The following is a 19,444-nucleotide window of genomic DNA, read 5'->3' on the forward strand; positions in this document are numbered from 1 at the left end:
TACCCTGGTAAATAAAGGTTATAAACAGAACCTACCCGGTAAATAAAGGTTATAAACAGAACCTGCCCTGGTAAATAAAGGTTATAAACAGAACCTACCCTGGTAAATAAAGGTTAAAAACAGAACCTACCCTGGTAAATAAAGGTTATAAACAGAACCTACCCTGGTAAATAAAGGTTACAAACAGAACCTACCCTGGTAAATAAAGGTTATAATAACAGAACCTAACCTGGTAAATAAAGGTTAAAAACAGAACCTACCCAGGTAAATAAAGGTTATACACAGAACCTACCCTGGTAAATAAAGGATAAAAACAGAACCTACCCTGGTAAATAAAGGTTAAAAACAGAACCTACCCACGTAAATAAAGGTTATAAACAGAACCTACCCTGGTAAATAAAGGTTATAAACAGAACCTACCCTGGTAAATAAAGGATATAAACAGAACCTACCCTGGTAAATAAAGGATATAAACAGAACCTACCCTGGTAAATAAAGGATATAAACAGAACCTACCCTGGTAAATAAAGGTTATAAACAGAACCGACCCTGGTAAATAAACGTTATACCCTGGTAAATAAAGGTTATAAACAGAACCTACCCTGGTAAATAAAGGTTAAAAACAGAACCTACCCTGGTAAATAAAGGTTATAAACAGAACCGACCCTGGTAAATAAAGGTTATACCCTTGTAAATAAAGGTTATAAACAGAACCTACCCTGGTAAATAAAGGTTAAAAACAGAACCTACCCTGGTAAATAAAGGTTATAAACAGAACCTACCCTGGTAAATAAAGGTTAAAAACAAACTGAATCAAGGAAACACAGGAGAGATACAGAATTAATCTATTTATTATTCTTACAAGAATAGAGAACAGTATTTTTTAACAAATATTTGCTGTATAAAGTTACCGCATTCACATTAACATATCTACAAACAAGTATAATACAATTTGTTTACATTTTTTTTAATCAATTCAATTATTTAACAAAACAACAAAAAGAGACTTGTGGCAGTTCAGTGTCAATCTTTTTAAAATAAAAAATAGATCAAATCAAAGATCATGTTTCATTGAAAATAAAAGATGATTTCTGGTTCAGGGTGGCTTGGAGAACAAAGGAAGTGTCATGATCCTAAAGCGTTAAAAAAAGAGTTCTGAATAATAAATGAATGGACGAAAGTTTTAATGTCCAAACATATAAACGAACAACCAGATAACATTTTCAGGAAATGTATTTAAACATATATATATGGTTTTAATTGGCTAATGGCTTTTTGAATCAAGTTAATACATTATTGTAGGCTAGTGGCATAACATGTTATTGTACATTTAGTTATATTAGTCTACAGAATAGTCTACAGAATGTGTTTTGGACCATGTGGAGAACTGAGAGGTGATATAGATATGAGACTCCAGATACACCTGTCTTGTGGGTGTGTGGTGCAGACAGACAGTCTTGTAGGTGTGTGGTGCAGACAGACAGTCTTGTAGGTGTGTGGTGCAGACAGACAGTCTTGTAGGTGTGTGGTGCAGACAGACAGTCTTGTAGGTGTGTGGTGCAGACAGACAGTCTTGTAGGTGTGTGGTGCAGACAGACAGTCTTGTAGTTGTGTGGTTCTGACTGATATCTCTTCAGGGTCTGGAGAAAAATTCAGCAACTCTTTGGCCGATGGATGTTCTAAAAATAATGCGGAATACGGTATAAATAAAGAGCCGAATTTCCCCAAGGGGATCAATAAAGGAATATCTTATCTTAATATGTTTAGAACATCCATCGGTCTCCAATAGTGCTGAATGTCTCTCCCTTGATCGTCTCTTCCAGTTCATGCAACTTGGTTGAAGGAGGAAGTTGCAACAGATCTTTTGTTTCTCCTTAGGGTCTGGACTCGGCTATGAACCATTCCAGAATCTCTTGTTTGTTCTCAGCGATCCACTTCATGTTGGCGATGGTTCTCTCTTTGGACTGCTCCACTGCTAACGTGCCAGATCCAAATCCTGCCTCCGCGTTGTCAGCCTGGAACTGCCTCAGCTGGTACACACACAGAAACAGACATCAGGCTACATTCAACAATATCTTATCTCTAACCATCTCTGAAACTAACCCTAACGTCCTCTGAAACTAACCCTAACCATCTCTGAACAGAGCCCTAACCATCTCTGAACAGAGCCCTAACCATCTCTGAACAGAGCCCTAACCATCTCTGAACAGAGCCCTAACCATCTCTGAACAGAGCCCTAACCATCTCTGAACAGAGCCCTAACCATCTCTGAACAGAGCCCTAACCATCTCTGAACAGAGCCCTAACCATCTCTGAACAGAGCCCTAACCATCTCTGAACAGAGCCCTAACCATCTCTGAACAGAGCCCTAACCATCTCTGAACAGAGCCATAACGTCCTCTGAACCTAACGTCCTCTGAACCTAACGTCCTCTGAACCTAACGTCCTCTGAACCTAACGTCCTCTGAACCTAAGGTCCTCTGAATCTAACCCTAACGTCCTCTGAACCTAACGTCCTCTGAACCTAACGTCCTCTGAACCTAACGTCCTCTGAACATAACGTCCTCTGAACCTAACGTCCTCTGAACCTAAGGTCCTCTGAACATAACGTCCTCTGAACCTAACGTCCTCTGAACCTAACGTCCTCTGAACCTAACGTCCTCTGAACCTAACGTCCTCTGAACATAACGTCCTCTGAACCTAACGTCCTCTGAACCTAAGGTCCTCTGAATCTAACCCTAACGTCCTCTGAACCTAACGTCCTCTGAACCTAACGTCCTCTGAACCTAAGGTCCTCTGAACATAACGTCCTCTGAACCTAACGTCCTCTGAACCTAAGGTCCTCTGAATCTAACCCTACCGTCCTCTGAACCTAACATCTTCTGAACCTAACCCTAATGTCGTCTGAATCTAACCCTAACGTCGTCTGAATCTAACCCTAACTGCCCCAGAACCTTTATATTTTCACCAAAGTTGTATAAACCCTCTTACCTGTTGTAGCTCGAACTCAGTGGAGAATCTATTGGTGACGCCGTTGATGAGGTTGGAGAAGGAGAAGGAGCCTCCACCGTACCTAGAAGACAGAACAAGACGAGCGTCAGGAGGCGACAGAACCTGCCTCCACAGCAGAACCTGCCTCCACAGCAGAACCTGCCTCCACAGCAGAACCTGCCTCCACAGCAGAACCTGCCTCCACAGCAGAACCTGCCTCCACAGCCTCCACCATCCAGAGCCTCCGCTCCAGGACGACCAGGCTCAGGAACAGAACCTGCCTCCAGGACGACCAGGCTCAGGAACAGAACCTGCCTCCAGGACGACCAGGCTCAGGAACAGAACCTGCCTCCAGGACGACCAGGCTCAGGAACAGAACCTGCCTCCAGGACGACCAGGCTCAGGAACAGAACCTGCCTCCAGGACGACCAGGCTCAGGAACAGAACCTGCCTCCAGGACGACCAGGCTCAGGAACAGAACCTGCCTCCAGGACGACCAGGCTCAGGAACAGAACCTGCCTCCAGGACGACCAGGCTCAGGAACAGAACCTGCCTCCAGGACGACCAGGCTCAGGAACAGAACCTGCCTCCAGGACGACCAGGCTCAGGAACAGAACCTGCCTCCAGGACGACCAGGCTCAGGAACAGAACCTGCCTCCAGGACGACCAGGCTCAGGAACAGCTTCTTCCCTTCAGCTGTAAACAAAGTATTATTGACCTGGGACGTCCGTTGTGCCCGGTCTCTAGCCCAGTTGCCGGTATGCTCTTTCAATGTGGATTCCACCGTTAATGAATGAATGAATAGTTTATTTTCTGTCTTTGTTTACAGACAAATCATAAACACACTTGTGTGGACTTATATATATAAAATATATATTTTTTTACAAATGTACATATTAAAAGTAAGCTCACACACAAAATCCAAAATTAGTGACTGAAAAAAGGAATAGGCTGAAGCACTTGCTTAAAAACTAAATATATTTAAGCGGCTGGGTGGCGCAGCGTACAAGGCGCTCGTCACCAACGCAAGAGACGCTGGTATCGAATCCAGCTGTCAGCGTTGCTTCCGGCCTGGCCGGCCGGCATACTGGCTCGATTGGCAGAGTCAGCGGGAGGGAAGCCGGTGGGTGGGTCCTGGTCGTTGTGGACAGCGACTCCTACAGTTCGGTCGGGGCGCCTGCACAGCGAGGGAAGGATCTAAGAGAGGTAGTGTGACCTTCCACACGTTACACTCCCCCAGTGAGAGTCCGCGCTGCCAGGTGAAAAGAAGCGGTGGGCTGGGTACACATGTGTCGGAGGAAGCATGTGATAGTCTCCACTCTCCCAGCCGACTGTAGGGGGTAGAGTGCGCAACGACCAGGAAGGGGATTGGGAATTGGCATAACGACTAACATTGGGAGGGGAGAAAAACGGAAAAAGAAGGGGGAAAAATATAATTAAAAAAAATATATATATTCCCTGTTCCCTAACTAACCTCTTCATGTTCCCTAACTAACCTCTTCATGTTCCCTAACTAACCTCTTCATGTTCCTAACTAACCTCTTCATGTTCCCTAACTAACCTCTTCATGTTCCCTAACTAACCTCTTCATGTTCCCTAACTAACCTCTTCATGTTCCCTAACTAACCTCCTCATGTTCCCTAACTAACCTCTTCATGTTCCCTAACTAACCTCCTCATGTTCCCTAACTAACCTCTTCATGTTCCCTAACTAACCTCTTCATGTTCCCTAACTAACCTCTTCATGTTCCCTAACTAACCTCTTCATGTTCCTAACTAACCTCTTCATGTTCCCTAACTAACCTATTCATGTTCCCTAACTAACCTCTTCATGTTCCCTAACTAACCTACTCATGTTCCCTAACTAACCTCTTCATGTTCCATAACTAACCTCTTCATGTTCCCTAACTAACCTCTTCATGTTCCCTAACTAACCTCTTCATGTTCCCTAACTAACCTCTTCATGTTCCCTAACAAACCTCTTCATGTTCCCTAACTAACCTCTTCATGTTCCCTAACTAACCTCCTCATGTTCCCTAACTAACCTCCTCATGTTCCCTAACTAACCTCTTCATGTTCCCTAACTAACCTCTTCATGTTCCCTAACTAACCTCTTCATGTTCCTAACTAACCTCTTCATGTTCCCTAACTAACCTCTTCATGTTCCCTAACTAACCTCTTCATGTTCCTAACTAACCTCTTCATGTTCCCTAACTAACCTCTTCATGTTCCCTAACTAACCTCTTCATGTTCCCTAACTAACCTCTTCATGTTCCCTAACTAACCTCCTCATGTTCCCTAACTAACCTCTTCATGTTCCTAACTAACCTCTTCATGTTCCCTAACTAACCTCTTCATGTTCCCTAACTAACCTCCTCATGTTCCCTAACTAACCTCTTCATGTTCCCTAACTAACCTCTTCATGTTCCCTAACTAACCTCCTCATGTTCCCTAACTAACCTCTTCATGTTCCCTAACTAACCTCTTCATGTTCCTAACTAACCTCTTCATGTTCCCTAACTAACCTATTCATGTTCCCTAACTAACCTCTTCATGTTCCCTAACTAACCTCCTCATGTTCCCTAACTAACCTCTTCATGTTCCATAACTAACCTCTTCATGTTCCCTAACTAACCTCCTCATGTTCCCTAACTAACCTCTTCATGTTCCCTAACTAACCTCTTCATGTTCCCTAACTAACCTATTCATGTTCCCTAACGAACCTCTTCATGTTCCCTAACTAACCTCTTCATGTTCCCTAACTAACCTCCTCATGTTCCCTAACTAACCTCCTCATGTTCCCTAACTAACCTCTTCATGTTCCCTAACTAACCTCTTCATGTTCCCTAACTAACCTCTTCATGTTCCCTAACTAACCTCCTCATGTTCCCTAACTAACCTCTTCATGTTCCCTAACTAACCTCTTCATGTTCCCTAACTAACCTCTTCATGTTCCCTAACTAACCTCTTCATGTTCCCTAACTAACCTCTTCATGTTCCCTAACTAACCTCCTCATGTTCCCTAACTAACCTCCTCATGTTCCCTAACTAACCTCTTCATGTTCCCTAACTAACCTCTTCATGTTCCCTAACTAACCTCTTCATGTTCCCTAACGAACCTCTTCATGTTCCCTAACTAACCTCCTCATGTTCCCTAACTAACCTCCTCATGTTCCCTAACTAACCTCTTCATGTTCCCTAACTAACCTCTTCATGTTCCCTAACTAACCTCTTCATGTTCCCTAACTAACCTCTTCATGTTCCCTAACTAACCTCTTCATGTTCCCTAACTAACCTCTTCATGTTCCTAACTAACCTATTCATGTTCCATAACTAACCTCTTCATGTTCCCTAACTAACCTCTTCATGTTCCTAACTAACCTCTTCATGTTCCCTAACTAACCTCCTCATGTTCCCTAACTAACCTCTTCATGTTCCCTAACTAACCTATTCATGTTCCCTAACTAACCTCTTCATGTTCCCTAACTAACCTCTTCATGTTCCATAACTAACCTCCTCATGTTCCCTAACTAACCTCCTCATGTTCCCTAACTAACCTCCTCATGTTCCCTAACTAACCTCTTCATGTTCCTAACTAACCTCTTCATGTTCCCTAACTAACCTCTTCATGTTCCCTAACTAACCTCTTAATGTTCCCTAACTAACCTCTTCATGTTCCCTAACTAACCTATTCATGTTCCCTAACTAACCTCCTCATGTTCCCTAACTAACCTCTTCATGTTCCCTAACTAACCTCTTCATGTTCCCTAACTAACCTCCTCATGTTCCCTAACTAACCTCTTCAGGTTGAGTTCCCTCAGGAGGATGGTTCCCTAACCTCTTCAGGTTGAGTTCCCTAACCTCTCCAGGTTGAGTTCCCTAACCTCTTCAGGTTGAGTTCCCTAACCTCTTCAGGTTGAGTTCCCTCAGGAGGATGGTTCCCTAACTAACGTCTTCAGGTTGAGTTCCCTAACGTCTTCAGGTTGAGTTCCCTAACGTCTTCAGGTTGAGTTCCCTAACCTCTTCATGTTGAGTTCCCTAACCTCTTCAGGTTGAGTTCCCTAACCTCTTCAGGTTGAGTTCCCTCAGGGGGATGTTTTGTGTGAACTGTTTGTTTCTGTCTTGTTGTAATTTTCCCGTTTTAATCACTTGTACATTGTATATTAATATTGCACTCTGGTTCCATGCTAAACTTCTCTTCGTACTGTACTTGTGCTGTATATGATGACAATACATCTGAATCTAATCTACTCTACTTGTATTATGTGTCCTCAGTACTTAATCATTGTAGGTTACTTTTATTCTTTGTACTTATTCATTGTAGGCTACTTTCATGCTTTGATCTCAGTACTTTACTCAGTACAGAGTAGATGGCTTTGATCTCAGTACTTTACTCAGTACAGAGTAGATGACTTTGATCTCAGTACTTTACTCAGTACAGAGTAGATTACTTTGATCTCAGTACTTTACTCAGTACAGAGTAGATGGCTTTGATCTCAGTACTTTACTCAGTACTGAGTAGATGGCTTTGATCTCAGTACTTTACTCGCTACAGAGTAGATGGCTTTGATCTCAGTACTTTACTCAGTACAGAGTAGATGTCTTTGATCTCAGTACTTTACTCACTACAGAGTAGATGGCTTTCATCTCAGTACTTTACTCGCTACAGAGTAGATGGCTTTGATCTCAGTACTTTACTCACTACAGAGTAGATGGCTTTCATCTCAGTACTTTACTCGCTACAGAGTAGATGGCTTTGATCTCAGTACTTTACTCACTACAGAGTAGATGGCTTTCATCTCAGTACTTTACTCGCTACAGAGTAGATGGCTTTGATCTCAGTACTTTACTCAGTACAGAGTAGATGGCTTTGATCTCAGTACTTTACTCAGTACAGAGTAGGGTTAGGGTTAACACTTTGTAGCTAACTGTTCTTAGGGTCAGGATGACTCACTGCAGCTCATGTCGGCTAAGTGTTTGAACTCACTGAAGCCTGCTGTGGATCTAACACCAGTGGTGGAAAAAGTACACAGTTCCTTTACTTAAGTAAAAGTAGCAATGTCCAGATAAATGAGTACTCTGGTAAAAGTAAAAGTCCTCCATTCAAATTCTACTTAAGTAAAAGTAGAGAAGTATTTTATATTAAATGTACTTAAGTATCTTCGATCCATTGACCTCTAAAAGTTGTGTTAAAGTGGTATGTGGTCCAGTTATGCTCATCTGATTACTGACAGGCTTCAAATGTGAAAGCATATCATCTTCATACAATTTTGCCATGTTTTCTATGCAAAATCCTTTTCTTCAAAGTAACTAGTAACTGATGGGTTCAGATAAAGGTAGTGGAGTAAAAAAGTACAATATTTCCTTTGAAATGTAGTGAAGTATAAAGTACCCTAAAATGAAAATACTCACGTAAAGTACAAGTAGCTCGAAATTGTACTTAAGTACAGTGCTTGAGTAAAAGTACTTTGTTACTTTCCACCACTGCCTAACATTATACTATATTAACCCTTAGCTGTGAATGTAAAGAGCAGAACGTGTTTAGTGGGACTCACTGTGTGAAGATGTAGTTCCACCGAGCCCTGACGAAGTCCCAGGCCAGAGACTGGCCCGCCACGTTGCCGGCGATGTAGACGATGGTCGACGTGGCGTCCTGCTTCCTGATCATAGCTGGGTCCAGTGTGTACTGCAGATACCTGGTGGTGACAGGGGTAGGGTTAGCTAGCTGGGTCCAGAGTATACTGCAGATACCTGTGACAGGGGTAGGGTTAGCTAGCTGGGTCCAGTGTGTACTGCAGATACCTGGGTGGTGACAGGGGTAGGGTTAGCTAGCTGGGTCCAGAGTGTACTGCAGATACCTGGGTGGTGACAGGGGTAGGGTTAGCTAGCTGGGTCCAGAGTGTACTGCAGATACCTGGGTGGTGACAGGGGTAGGGTTAGCTAGCTGGGTCCAGAGTGTACTGCAGATACCTGGGTGGTGACAGGGGTAGGGTTAGCTAGCTGGGTCCAGACTAGTGTACTGCAGATACCTGGGTGGTGACAGGGGTAGGGTTAGCTAGCTGGGTCCAGAGTGTACTGCAGATACCTGGGTGGTGACAGGGGTAGGGTTAGCTAGCTGGGTCCAGAGTGTACTGCAGATACCTGGGTGGTGACAGGGGTAGGGTTAGCTAGCTGGGTCCAGAGTGTACTGCAGATACCTGGGTGGTGACAGGGGTAGGGTTAGCTAGCTGGGTCCAGAGTGTACTGCAGATACCTGGGTGGTGACAGGGGTAGGGTTAGCTAGCTGGGTCCAGAGTGTACTGCAGATACCTGGGTGGTGACAGGGGTAGGGTTAGCTAGCTGGGTCAAGAGTGTACTGCAGATACCTGGGTGGTGACAGGGGTAGGGTTAGCTAGCTGGGTCAAGAGTGTACTGCAGATACCTGGGTGGTGACAGGGGTAGGGTTAGCTAGCTGGGTCCAGTGTGTACTGCAGATACCTGGGTGGTGACAGGGGTAGGGTTAGCTAGCTGGGTCCAGAGTGTACTGCAGATACCTGGGTGGTGACAGGGGTAGGGTTAGCTAGCTGGGTCCAGAGTGTACTGCAGATACCTGGGTGGTGACAGGGGTAGGGTTAGCTAGCTGGGTCCAGAGTGTACTGCAGATACCTGGGTGGTGACAGGGGTAGGGTTAGCTAGCTGGGTCCAGAGTGTACTGCAGGTGGCTCTACAACTACGCTCACACACAAACAGGAAGGGGACAGAGTGGAGCGCAGCTCACATTCACAATGCCAAAGCGCAAATGTACTAGATGAACTGCAGAAGAAATTCCAAATGTACAGACCCGGTTGGAACAAAAGGGAGGCGGAGTGCACCGTGTGCAAAGCTTGCACGTGTGTGTCCAATAAAGGTGCAGGCGCACATGGACATGTGCAAGTTGAGAGTTTGTCTGCAAAGTTGACAGACTTCTTTGTTAAACCCGGGAAAACAGAGGACGCTGTAAAGTAAATGCAGCGGAGGGTGAGTTTGCATTTCATACTGTGAAACATCACAATCTATGGATTGCACAAGTGCCTTGCTAAAAAAGGCATTTCCAGACTCTGACAATGCCAAAAAGTTCAGTAGTGCGCGCACTAAATCCGAAGCCAATGTGTTATAGCGCCCCACTCGATTGATGTCGCACATGAAGCACTCAAATCAAATCCAGTACTGTGGTGTTTCTACAGACAGGAGTAACCACGGAGCAGTGAAAATATTCCCAATCATAATACAGTACTTTGACTGGAAGAGGGGTGGCATGCAAACAAAATTAATCAAGGTTAAATACACCAAATGAGACGGCAGAAACCATTGCACAATATCTCATTGAAACATGGCAAAAAAAACGATTTGTCTGAAAAAATGCATTGCATTTACTGGGGACAATTGCAACACAAACCTTGGAGGAATCCGACGTGATGAAGGGGGAAAGAATGTGTTTGCAAATTTGAAGAGGTTGCTGCAGAACAACACTGATCGGTGTGTGTTGCCCAGCACACATAGTGAATAAGTGTGTTCATCATGGGGCAGACACAATAGATGTTGACCTTGAGAATATCATGTTCAAAATCTACCAGTACATCCACATTTACACTGTGTGCACTGAGAGCCGGAAGGAGTTCTGTGATTTAGTTGACATTGAATACATAAGGATGCTTTCTTTGCATTGTTCCCAGGCATTGAGAGGATGATACAGATGTTGACAAGATACAAAGAGATATTTGTTAACTGGATTTTCTATTTTCTATTATTTCATATATTTTGTTATTTATTTTTGTCCAGTAATACTTGAAAAGAGAGCTATTATTTTGTTACAGGTTGATTTTTAAGTTATTATTGTGCCATTGAGATTTGTCAGATAATTCTAGGCATAATCAAGCATGTTGATTGTTGAGTAACTTTGGTTTGGTGTGTCTTTGGTTATAGAGAGATATTGTTGTGTTATATACAGTAAAATAATATAAATAATAATTGTATATCCATACAGAGGAGGCATACTTTAAATATATTAAAACAATAACGCATCTTTGAGTAAACGTTGAGTATCATTAAGTATCTTGAGGCTGGGGGGGCAGCATGTCCTCTTTTTTGTAAATCAAAATATGGTCACCCTGCTTAATGCCACTTTAAGTGTTATTTTCTCTTTCATTGTGTTTGATTCTTTCATTTTTCATTTCTTACTTAATTTATTTTACTTTTGGAAATATAGGTACACGTATGTATGTAAATATAGGTACATGTATGTAAATATAGGTGCATGTATGTAAATATAGGTACATGTATGTAAATATAGGTGCATGTATGTAAATATAGGTACATGTATGTATGTACATATAGGTGCATGTATGTAAATATAGGTGCATGTATGTAAATATAGGTGCATATATGTAAATATAGATACATGTATGTAAATATAGGTACATGTATGTATGTATGCAAATACAGGTGCATGTATGTAAATATAGGTGCATGTATGTAAATATAGGTGCATGTATGTAAATATAGGTGCATGTATGTAAATATAGATACATGTATGTAAATATAGGTGCATGTATGTAAATATAGGTACATGTATGTAAATATAGGTGCATGTATGTAAATATAGGTACATGTATGTAAATATAGGTACATGTATGTATGTATGTATGTATGTATGTAAATATAGGTGCATGTATGTAAATATAGGTGCATGTATGTAAATATAGGTACATGTATGTATGTATGTAAATATAGGTGCATGTATGTAAATATAGGTGCATGTATGTAAATATAGGTACATTTATGTAAATATAGGTGCATACATGTAAATATAGGTACATGTATGTACATATAGGTAGGTACATGTGTGTTTGTATGTTTAGTTCTATGTGGACCGCGGGAGGAATAGCTGTGACAGCTAATGGGGATCTGAATAAACAAATAAACAAATACACTATCCAGAGTTAGTGACACAGTAGAGCCAGAACGACCCCTTACACTCAAACATATACTACTAATATACTACCTTATGCATACCTTATGTGAATACTGTATACTTCATCAGATCATATATTTAGCATTTTTAGATTATATATTAAATAAGATTTAGATTATTGGATTATTAGATATTATATATTGTAACTATTTATTGTAGGGCAAATATAACAGAGGGCATACTGTACATACTGTACCCTCATCCCGCACCTTGTTGCCCATATGCACATGTCCAGAGTTAATTATATTGTATATTGTTTACACTGCTTTTTTATTCTATTTTAATCTTTTATTTCTCCACTGTACTATAATTATGTCACCTGTGGCTTATGGCTGCTTGGTGCAGGCCAGGGGGGGCAGGTGTCTGGTTACCTGTTGAGGAGCCATGGCTGCTTGGTGCAGGCCAGGGGGGGCAGGTGTCTGGTTACCTGTTGAGTAGCCATGGCTGCTTGGTGCAGGCCAGGGGGGGCAGGTGTTTGGTTACCTGTTGAGGAGCCATGGCTGCTTGGTGCAGGCCAGGGGGGGCATGTGTTTGGTTACCTGTTGAGGAGCCATGGCTGCTTGGTGCAGGCCAGCGCATAGCGCAGCTTGTCAGCCTCGGTGGCGATGGGGGCGCTCTTAAACTGAGACCAAGCAAACTCCCACTCCTCGGCGCCCCCTGCTGCCAGGGCGCTGCAGTACACCGTGGAGCGCAGGTTCGGGTGGATCCTGGAGGAAGACAAGCTGCGTTAGTGGCACAGCTGAGGAGAGAGTATGGCATCATATCCTGTTCCTCACGTCATTGTGTCAGCTGACCTTCTACAACACATGTCATTATCTCTAAAACATGTGTCATTATCTTCTACAACATGTATTGCTCAAGGACACTTCGACATGCGGCTGTGTAACTACTGGCTTACTGGCCACCTAATGAGGTGTTTAGTGTAATACTACAACATGAGACTCACCTAATGAGGTGTTTAGTGTAATACTACAACATGAGACTCACCACCTAATGAGGTGTTTAGTGTAATACTACAACATGAGACTCACCACCTAATGATGTGTTTAGTGTAATACTACAACATGAGACTCACTTAATGAGGTGTTTAGTGTAATACTACAACATGAGACTCACCTAATGAGGTGTTTAGTGTAATACTACAACATGAGACTCACCACCTAATGAGGTGTTTAGTGTAATACTACAACATGAGACTGACCACCTAATGAGGTGTTTAGTGTAATACTACAACATGAGACTCACCTAATGAGGTGTTTAGTGTAATACTACAACATGAGACTCACCTAATGAGGTGTTTCGTGTAATACTACAACATGAGACTCACCTAATGAGGTGTTTAGTGTAATACTACAACATGAGACTCACCTAATGAGGTGTTTCGTGTAATACTACAACATGAGACTCACCTAATGAGGTGTTTCGTGTAATACTACAACATGAGACTCACCTAATGAGGTGTTTAGTGTAATATTACAACATGAGACTCACCACCTAATGAGGTGTTTAGTGTAATACTACAACATGAGACTCACCACCTAATGAGGTGTTTAGTGTAATACTACAACATGAGACTCACCTAATGAGGTGTTTAGTGTAATACTACAACATGAGACTCACCTAATGAGGTGTTTAGTGTAATACTACAACATGAGACTCACCACCTAATGAGGTGTTTAGTGTAATACTACAACATGAGACTCACCACCTAATGAGGTGTTTAGTGTAATACTACAACATGAGACTCACCTAATGAGGTGTTTAGTGTAATACTACAACATGAGACTCACCACCTAATGAGGTGTTTAGTGTAATACTACAACATGAGACTCACCTAATGAGGTGTTTAGTGTAATACTACAACATGAGACTCACCACCTAATGAGGTGTTTAGTCTAATACTACAACATGAGACTCACCTAATGAGGTGTTTCGTGTAATACTACAACATGAGACTCACCTAATGAGGTGTTTAGTGTAATACTACAACATGAGACTCACCTAATGAGGTGTTTAGTGTAATACTACAACATGAGACTCACCTAATGAGGTGTTTAGTGTAATACTACAACACGAGACTCACCTAATGAGGTGTTTAGTGTAATACTACAACATGAGACTCACCACCTAATGAGGTGTTTAGTGTAATACTACAACATGAGACTCACCACCTAATGAGGTGTTTAGTGTAATACTACAACATGAGACTCACCACCTAATGAGGTGTTTAGTGTAATATTACAACATGAGACTCACCTAATGAGGTGTTTAGTGTAATATTACAACATGAGACTGACCACCTAATGAGGTGTTTAGTGTAATACTACAACATGAGACTCACCTAATGAGGTGTTTAGTGTAATACTACAACATGAGACTCACCTAATGAGGTGTTTAGTGTAATATTACAACATGAGACTGACCACCTAATGAGGTGTTTAGTGTAATACTACAACATGAGACTCACCTAATGAGGTGTTTCGTGTAATACTACAACATGAGACTCACCTAATGAGGTGTTTAGTGTAATACTACAACATGAGACTCACCTAATGAGGTGTTTAGTGTAATACTACAACATGAGACTCACCACCTAATGAGGTGTTTAGTGTAATACTACAACATGAGACTCACCTAATGAGGTGTTTAGTGTAATACTACAACATGAGACTCACCTAATGAGGTGTTTAGTGTAATACTACAACATGAGACTCACCACCTAATGAGGTGTTTAGTGTAATACTACAACATGAGACTCACCACCTAATGAGGTGTTTAGTGTAATACTACAACATGAGACTCACCTAATGAGGTGTTTAGTGTAATATTACAACATGAGACTCACCACCTAATGAGGTGTTTAGTGTAATACTACAACATGAGACTCACCACCTAATGAGGTGCTTAGTGTAATACTACAACATGAGACTCACCACCTAATGAGGTGTTTAGTGTAATACTACAACATGAGACTCACCTAATGAGGTGTTTAGTGTAATACTACAACATGAGACTCACCACCCAATGAGGTGTTTAGTGTAATACTACAACATGAGACTCACCTAATGAGGTGTTTAGTGTAATACTACAACATGAGACTCACCACCTAATGAGGTGTTTAGTGTAATACTACAACATGAGACTCACCTAATGAGGTGTTTAGTGTAATACTACAACATGAGACTCACCACCTAATGAGGTGTTTAGTGTAATACTACAACATGAGACTCACCACCTAATGAGGTGTTTAGTGTAATACTACAACATGAGACTCACCTAATGAGGTGTTTAGTGTAATACTACAACATGAGACTCACCTAATGAGGTGTTTAGTGTAATACTACAACATGAGACTCACCTAATGAGGTGTTTAGTGTAATACTACAACATGAGACTCACCTAATGAGGTGTTTAGTGTAATACTACAACATGAGACTCACCTAATGAGGTGTTTAGTGTAATACTACAACATGAGACTCACCACCCAATGAGGTGTTTAGTGTAATACTACAACATGAGACTCACCACCCAATGATGTGTTTAGTGTAATATTACAACATGAGACTGACCACCTAATGATGTGTTTAGTGTAATACTACAACATGAGACTCACCACCTAATGAGGTGTTTAGTGTAATATTACAACATGAGACTGACCACCTAATGATGTGTTTAGTGTAATACTACAACATGAGACTCACCTAATGAGGTGTTTAGTGTAATACTACAACATGAGACTCACCTAATGAGGTGTTTAGTGTAATACTACAACATGAGACTCACCACCTAATGATGTGTTTAGTGTAATACTACAACATGAGACTCACCTAATGAGGTGTTTAGTGTAATACTACAACATGAGACTCACCTAATGAGGTGTTTAGTGTAATACTACAACATGAGACTCACCACCTAATGAGGTGTTTAGTGTAATACTACAACATGAGACTCACCACCTAATGAGGTGTTTAGTGTAATACTACAACATGAGACTCACCTAATGAGGTGTTTAGTGTAATACTACAACATGAGACTCACCTAATGAGGTGTTTAGTGTAATACTACAACATGAGACTCAGCTAATGAGGTGTTTAGTGTAATACTACAACATGAGACTCACCACCTAATGAGGTGTTTAGTGTAATACTACAACATGAGACTCACCACCTAATGAGGTGTTTAGTGTAATACTACAACATGAGACTCACCACATAATGAGGTGTTTAGTGTAATACTACAACATGAGACTCACCTAATGAGGTGCTTAGTGTAATACTCCAACATGAGACTGACCTAATGAGGTGTTTAGTGTAATACTACAACATGAGACTCACCACCTAATGAGGTGTTTAGTGTAATACTACAACATGAGACTCACCACCTAATGAGGTGTTTAGTGTAATACTACAACATGAGACTGACCACCTAATGAGGTATTTAGTGTAATACTACAACATGAGACTCACCACATAATGAGGTGTTTAGTGTAATACTACAACATGAGACTCACCTAATGAGGTGTTTAGTGTAATACTACAACATGATACTCACCACCTAATGAGGTGTTTAGTGTAATACTACAACATGAGACTCACCACCTAATGAGGTGTTTAGTGTAATACTACAACATGAGACTCACTTAATGAGGTGTTTAGTGTAATACTACAACATGAGACTCACCTAATGAGGTGTTTAGTGTAATACTACAACATGAGACTCACCACCTAATGAGGTGTTTAGTGTAATACTACAACATGATACTCACCACCTAATGAGGTGTTTAGTGTAATACTATAACATGAGACTCACCTAATGAGGTGTTTAGTGTAATACTACAACATGATACTCACCACCTAATGAGGTGTTTAGTGTAATACTACAACATGAGACTCACCTAATGAGGTGTTTAGTGTAATACTACAACATGAGACTCACCACCTAATGAGGTGTTTAGTGTAATACTACAACATGAGACTCACCTAATGAGGTGTTTAGTGTAATACTACAACATGAGACTCACCTAATGAGGTGTTTAGTGTAATACTACAACATGAGACTCACCACCTAATGAGGTGTTTAGTGTAATACTACAACATGCGACTCACCACCTAATGAGGTGTTTAGTGTAATACTACAACATGAGACTCACCACCTAATGAGGTGTTTAGTGTAATACTACAACATGAGACTCACCACCTAATGAGGTGTTTAGTGTAATATTACAACATGAGACTCACCTAATGAGGTGTTTAGTGTAATACTACAACATGAGACTCACCTAATGAGGTGTTTAGTGTAATACTACAACATGAGACTCACCACCTAATGAGGTGTTTAGTGTAATACTACAACATGATACTCACCACCTAATGAGGTGTTTAGTGTAATACTACAACATGATACTCACCACCTAATGAGGTGTTTAGTGTAATACTACAACATGAGACTGACCTAATGAGGTGTTTAGTGTAATACTACAACATGAGACTCACCTAATGAGGTGTTTAGTGTAATACTACAACACGAGACTCACCTAATGAGGTGTTTAGTGTAATACTACAACATGAGACTCACCTAATGAGGTGTTTAGTGTAATACTACAACATGAGACTCACCTAATGAGGTGTTTAGTGTAATACTACAACATGAGACTCACCTAATGAGGTGTTTAGTGTAATACTACAACATGATACTCACCTAATGAGGTGTTTAGTGTAATACTACAACATGAGACTCACCACCTAATGAGGTGTTTAGTGTAATACTACAACATGAGACTCACCTAATGAGGTGTTTAGTGTAATACTACAACATGAGACTCACCTAATGAGGTGTTTAGTGTAATACTACAACATGATACTCACCACCTAATGAGGTGTTTAGTGTAATACTACAACATGAGACTCACCTAATGAGGTGTTTAGTGTAATACTACAACATGAGACTCACCTAATGAGGTGTTTAGTGTAATACTACAACATGAGACTCACCTAATGAGGTGTTTAGTGTAATACTACAACATGAGACTCACCACCTAATGAGGTGTTTAGTGTAATACTACAACATGAGACTCACCTAATGAGGTGTTTAGTGTAATACTACAACATGAGACTCACCTAATGAGGTGTTTAGTGTAATACTACAACATGAGACTCACCACCTAATGAGGTGTTTAGTGTAATACTACAACATGATACTCACCACCTAATGAGGTGTTTAGTGTAATACTACAACATGAGACTCACCACCTAATGAGGTGTTTAGTGTAATACTACAACATGATACTCACCACCTAATGAGGTGTTTAGTGTAATACTACAACATGAGACTCACCACCTAATGAGGTGTTTAGTGTAATACTACAACATGAGACTCACCACCCAATGAGGTGTTTAGTGTAATACTACAACATGAGACTCACCTAATGAGGTGTTTAGTGTAATACTACAACATGAGACTCACCTAATGAGGTGTTTAGTGTAATACTACAACATGAGACTCACCTAATGAGGTGTTTAGTGTAATACTACAACATGAGACTCACCTAATGAGGTGTTTAGTGTAATACTACAACATGAGACTCACCACCTAATGAGGTGTTTAGTGTAATACTACAACATGAGACTCACCTAATGAGGTGTTTAGTGTAATACTACAACATGAGACTCACCTAATGAGGTGTTTAGTGTAATACTACAACATGAGACTCACCACCTAATGAGGTGTTTAGTGTAATACTACAACATGAGACTCACCACCTAATGAGGTGTTTAGTGTAATACTACAACATGAGACTCACCTAATGAGGTGTTTAGTGTAATACTACAACATGAGACTCACCTAATGAGGTGTTTAGTGTAATACTACAACATGAGACTCACCTAATGAGGTGTTTAGTGTAATACTACAACATGAGACTCACCTAATGAGGTGTTTAGTGTAATACTACAACATGAGACTCACCTAATGAGGTGTTTAGTGTAATACTACAACATGAGACTCACCACCCAATGAGGTGTTTAGTGTAATACTACAACATGAGACTCACCACCCAATGATGTGTTTAGTGTAATATTACAACATGAGACTGACCACCTAATGATGTGTTTAGTGTAATACTACAACATGAGACTCACCACCTAATGAGGTGTTTAGTGTAATATTACAACATGAGACTGACCACCTAATGATGTGTTTAGTGTAATACTACAACATGAGACTCACCTAATGAGGTGTTTAGTGTAATACTACAACATGAGACTCACCTAATGAGGTGTTTAGTGTAATACTACAACATGAGACTCACCACCTAATGATGTGTTTAGTGTAATACTACAACATGAGACTCACCTAATGAGGTGTTTAGTGTAATACTACAACATGAGACTCACCTAATGAGGTGTTTAGTGTAATACTACAACATGAGACTCACCACCTAATGAGGTGTTTAGTGTAATACTACAAC

General features: G+C 41.0%; 1 protein-coding gene across 1 annotated transcript in view; it reads right to left on the minus strand.

Annotated features, from left to right (window-relative positions):
- Positions 1-1,874: 1,874 nt before the first annotated feature.
- LOC311223548 (aminopeptidase N-like) overlaps positions 1,875-19,444 on the minus strand; it is a gene marked incomplete at both ends in the record, with an annotated part of 81,231 nt that continues 63,661 nt past the window's right edge. The window contains 4 exons of the mRNA XM_084308328.1: positions 1,875-2,030; positions 2,992-3,073; positions 8,546-8,686; positions 12,519-12,686. Coding sequence (XP_084164454.1) covers positions 1,875-2,030; positions 2,992-3,073; positions 8,546-8,686; positions 12,519-12,686 — 547 coding nt within the window. The remainder of the gene's footprint in view (positions 2,031-2,991; positions 3,074-8,545; positions 8,687-12,518; positions 12,687-19,444) is intronic.

This window comes from Notolepis coatsorum (assembly GCF_963971535.1).
Source record: "Notolepis coatsorum genome assembly, chromosome: 2".
Classification (NCBI taxonomy): Eukaryota; Metazoa; Chordata; class Actinopteri; order Aulopiformes; family Paralepididae; genus Notolepis; species Notolepis coatsorum.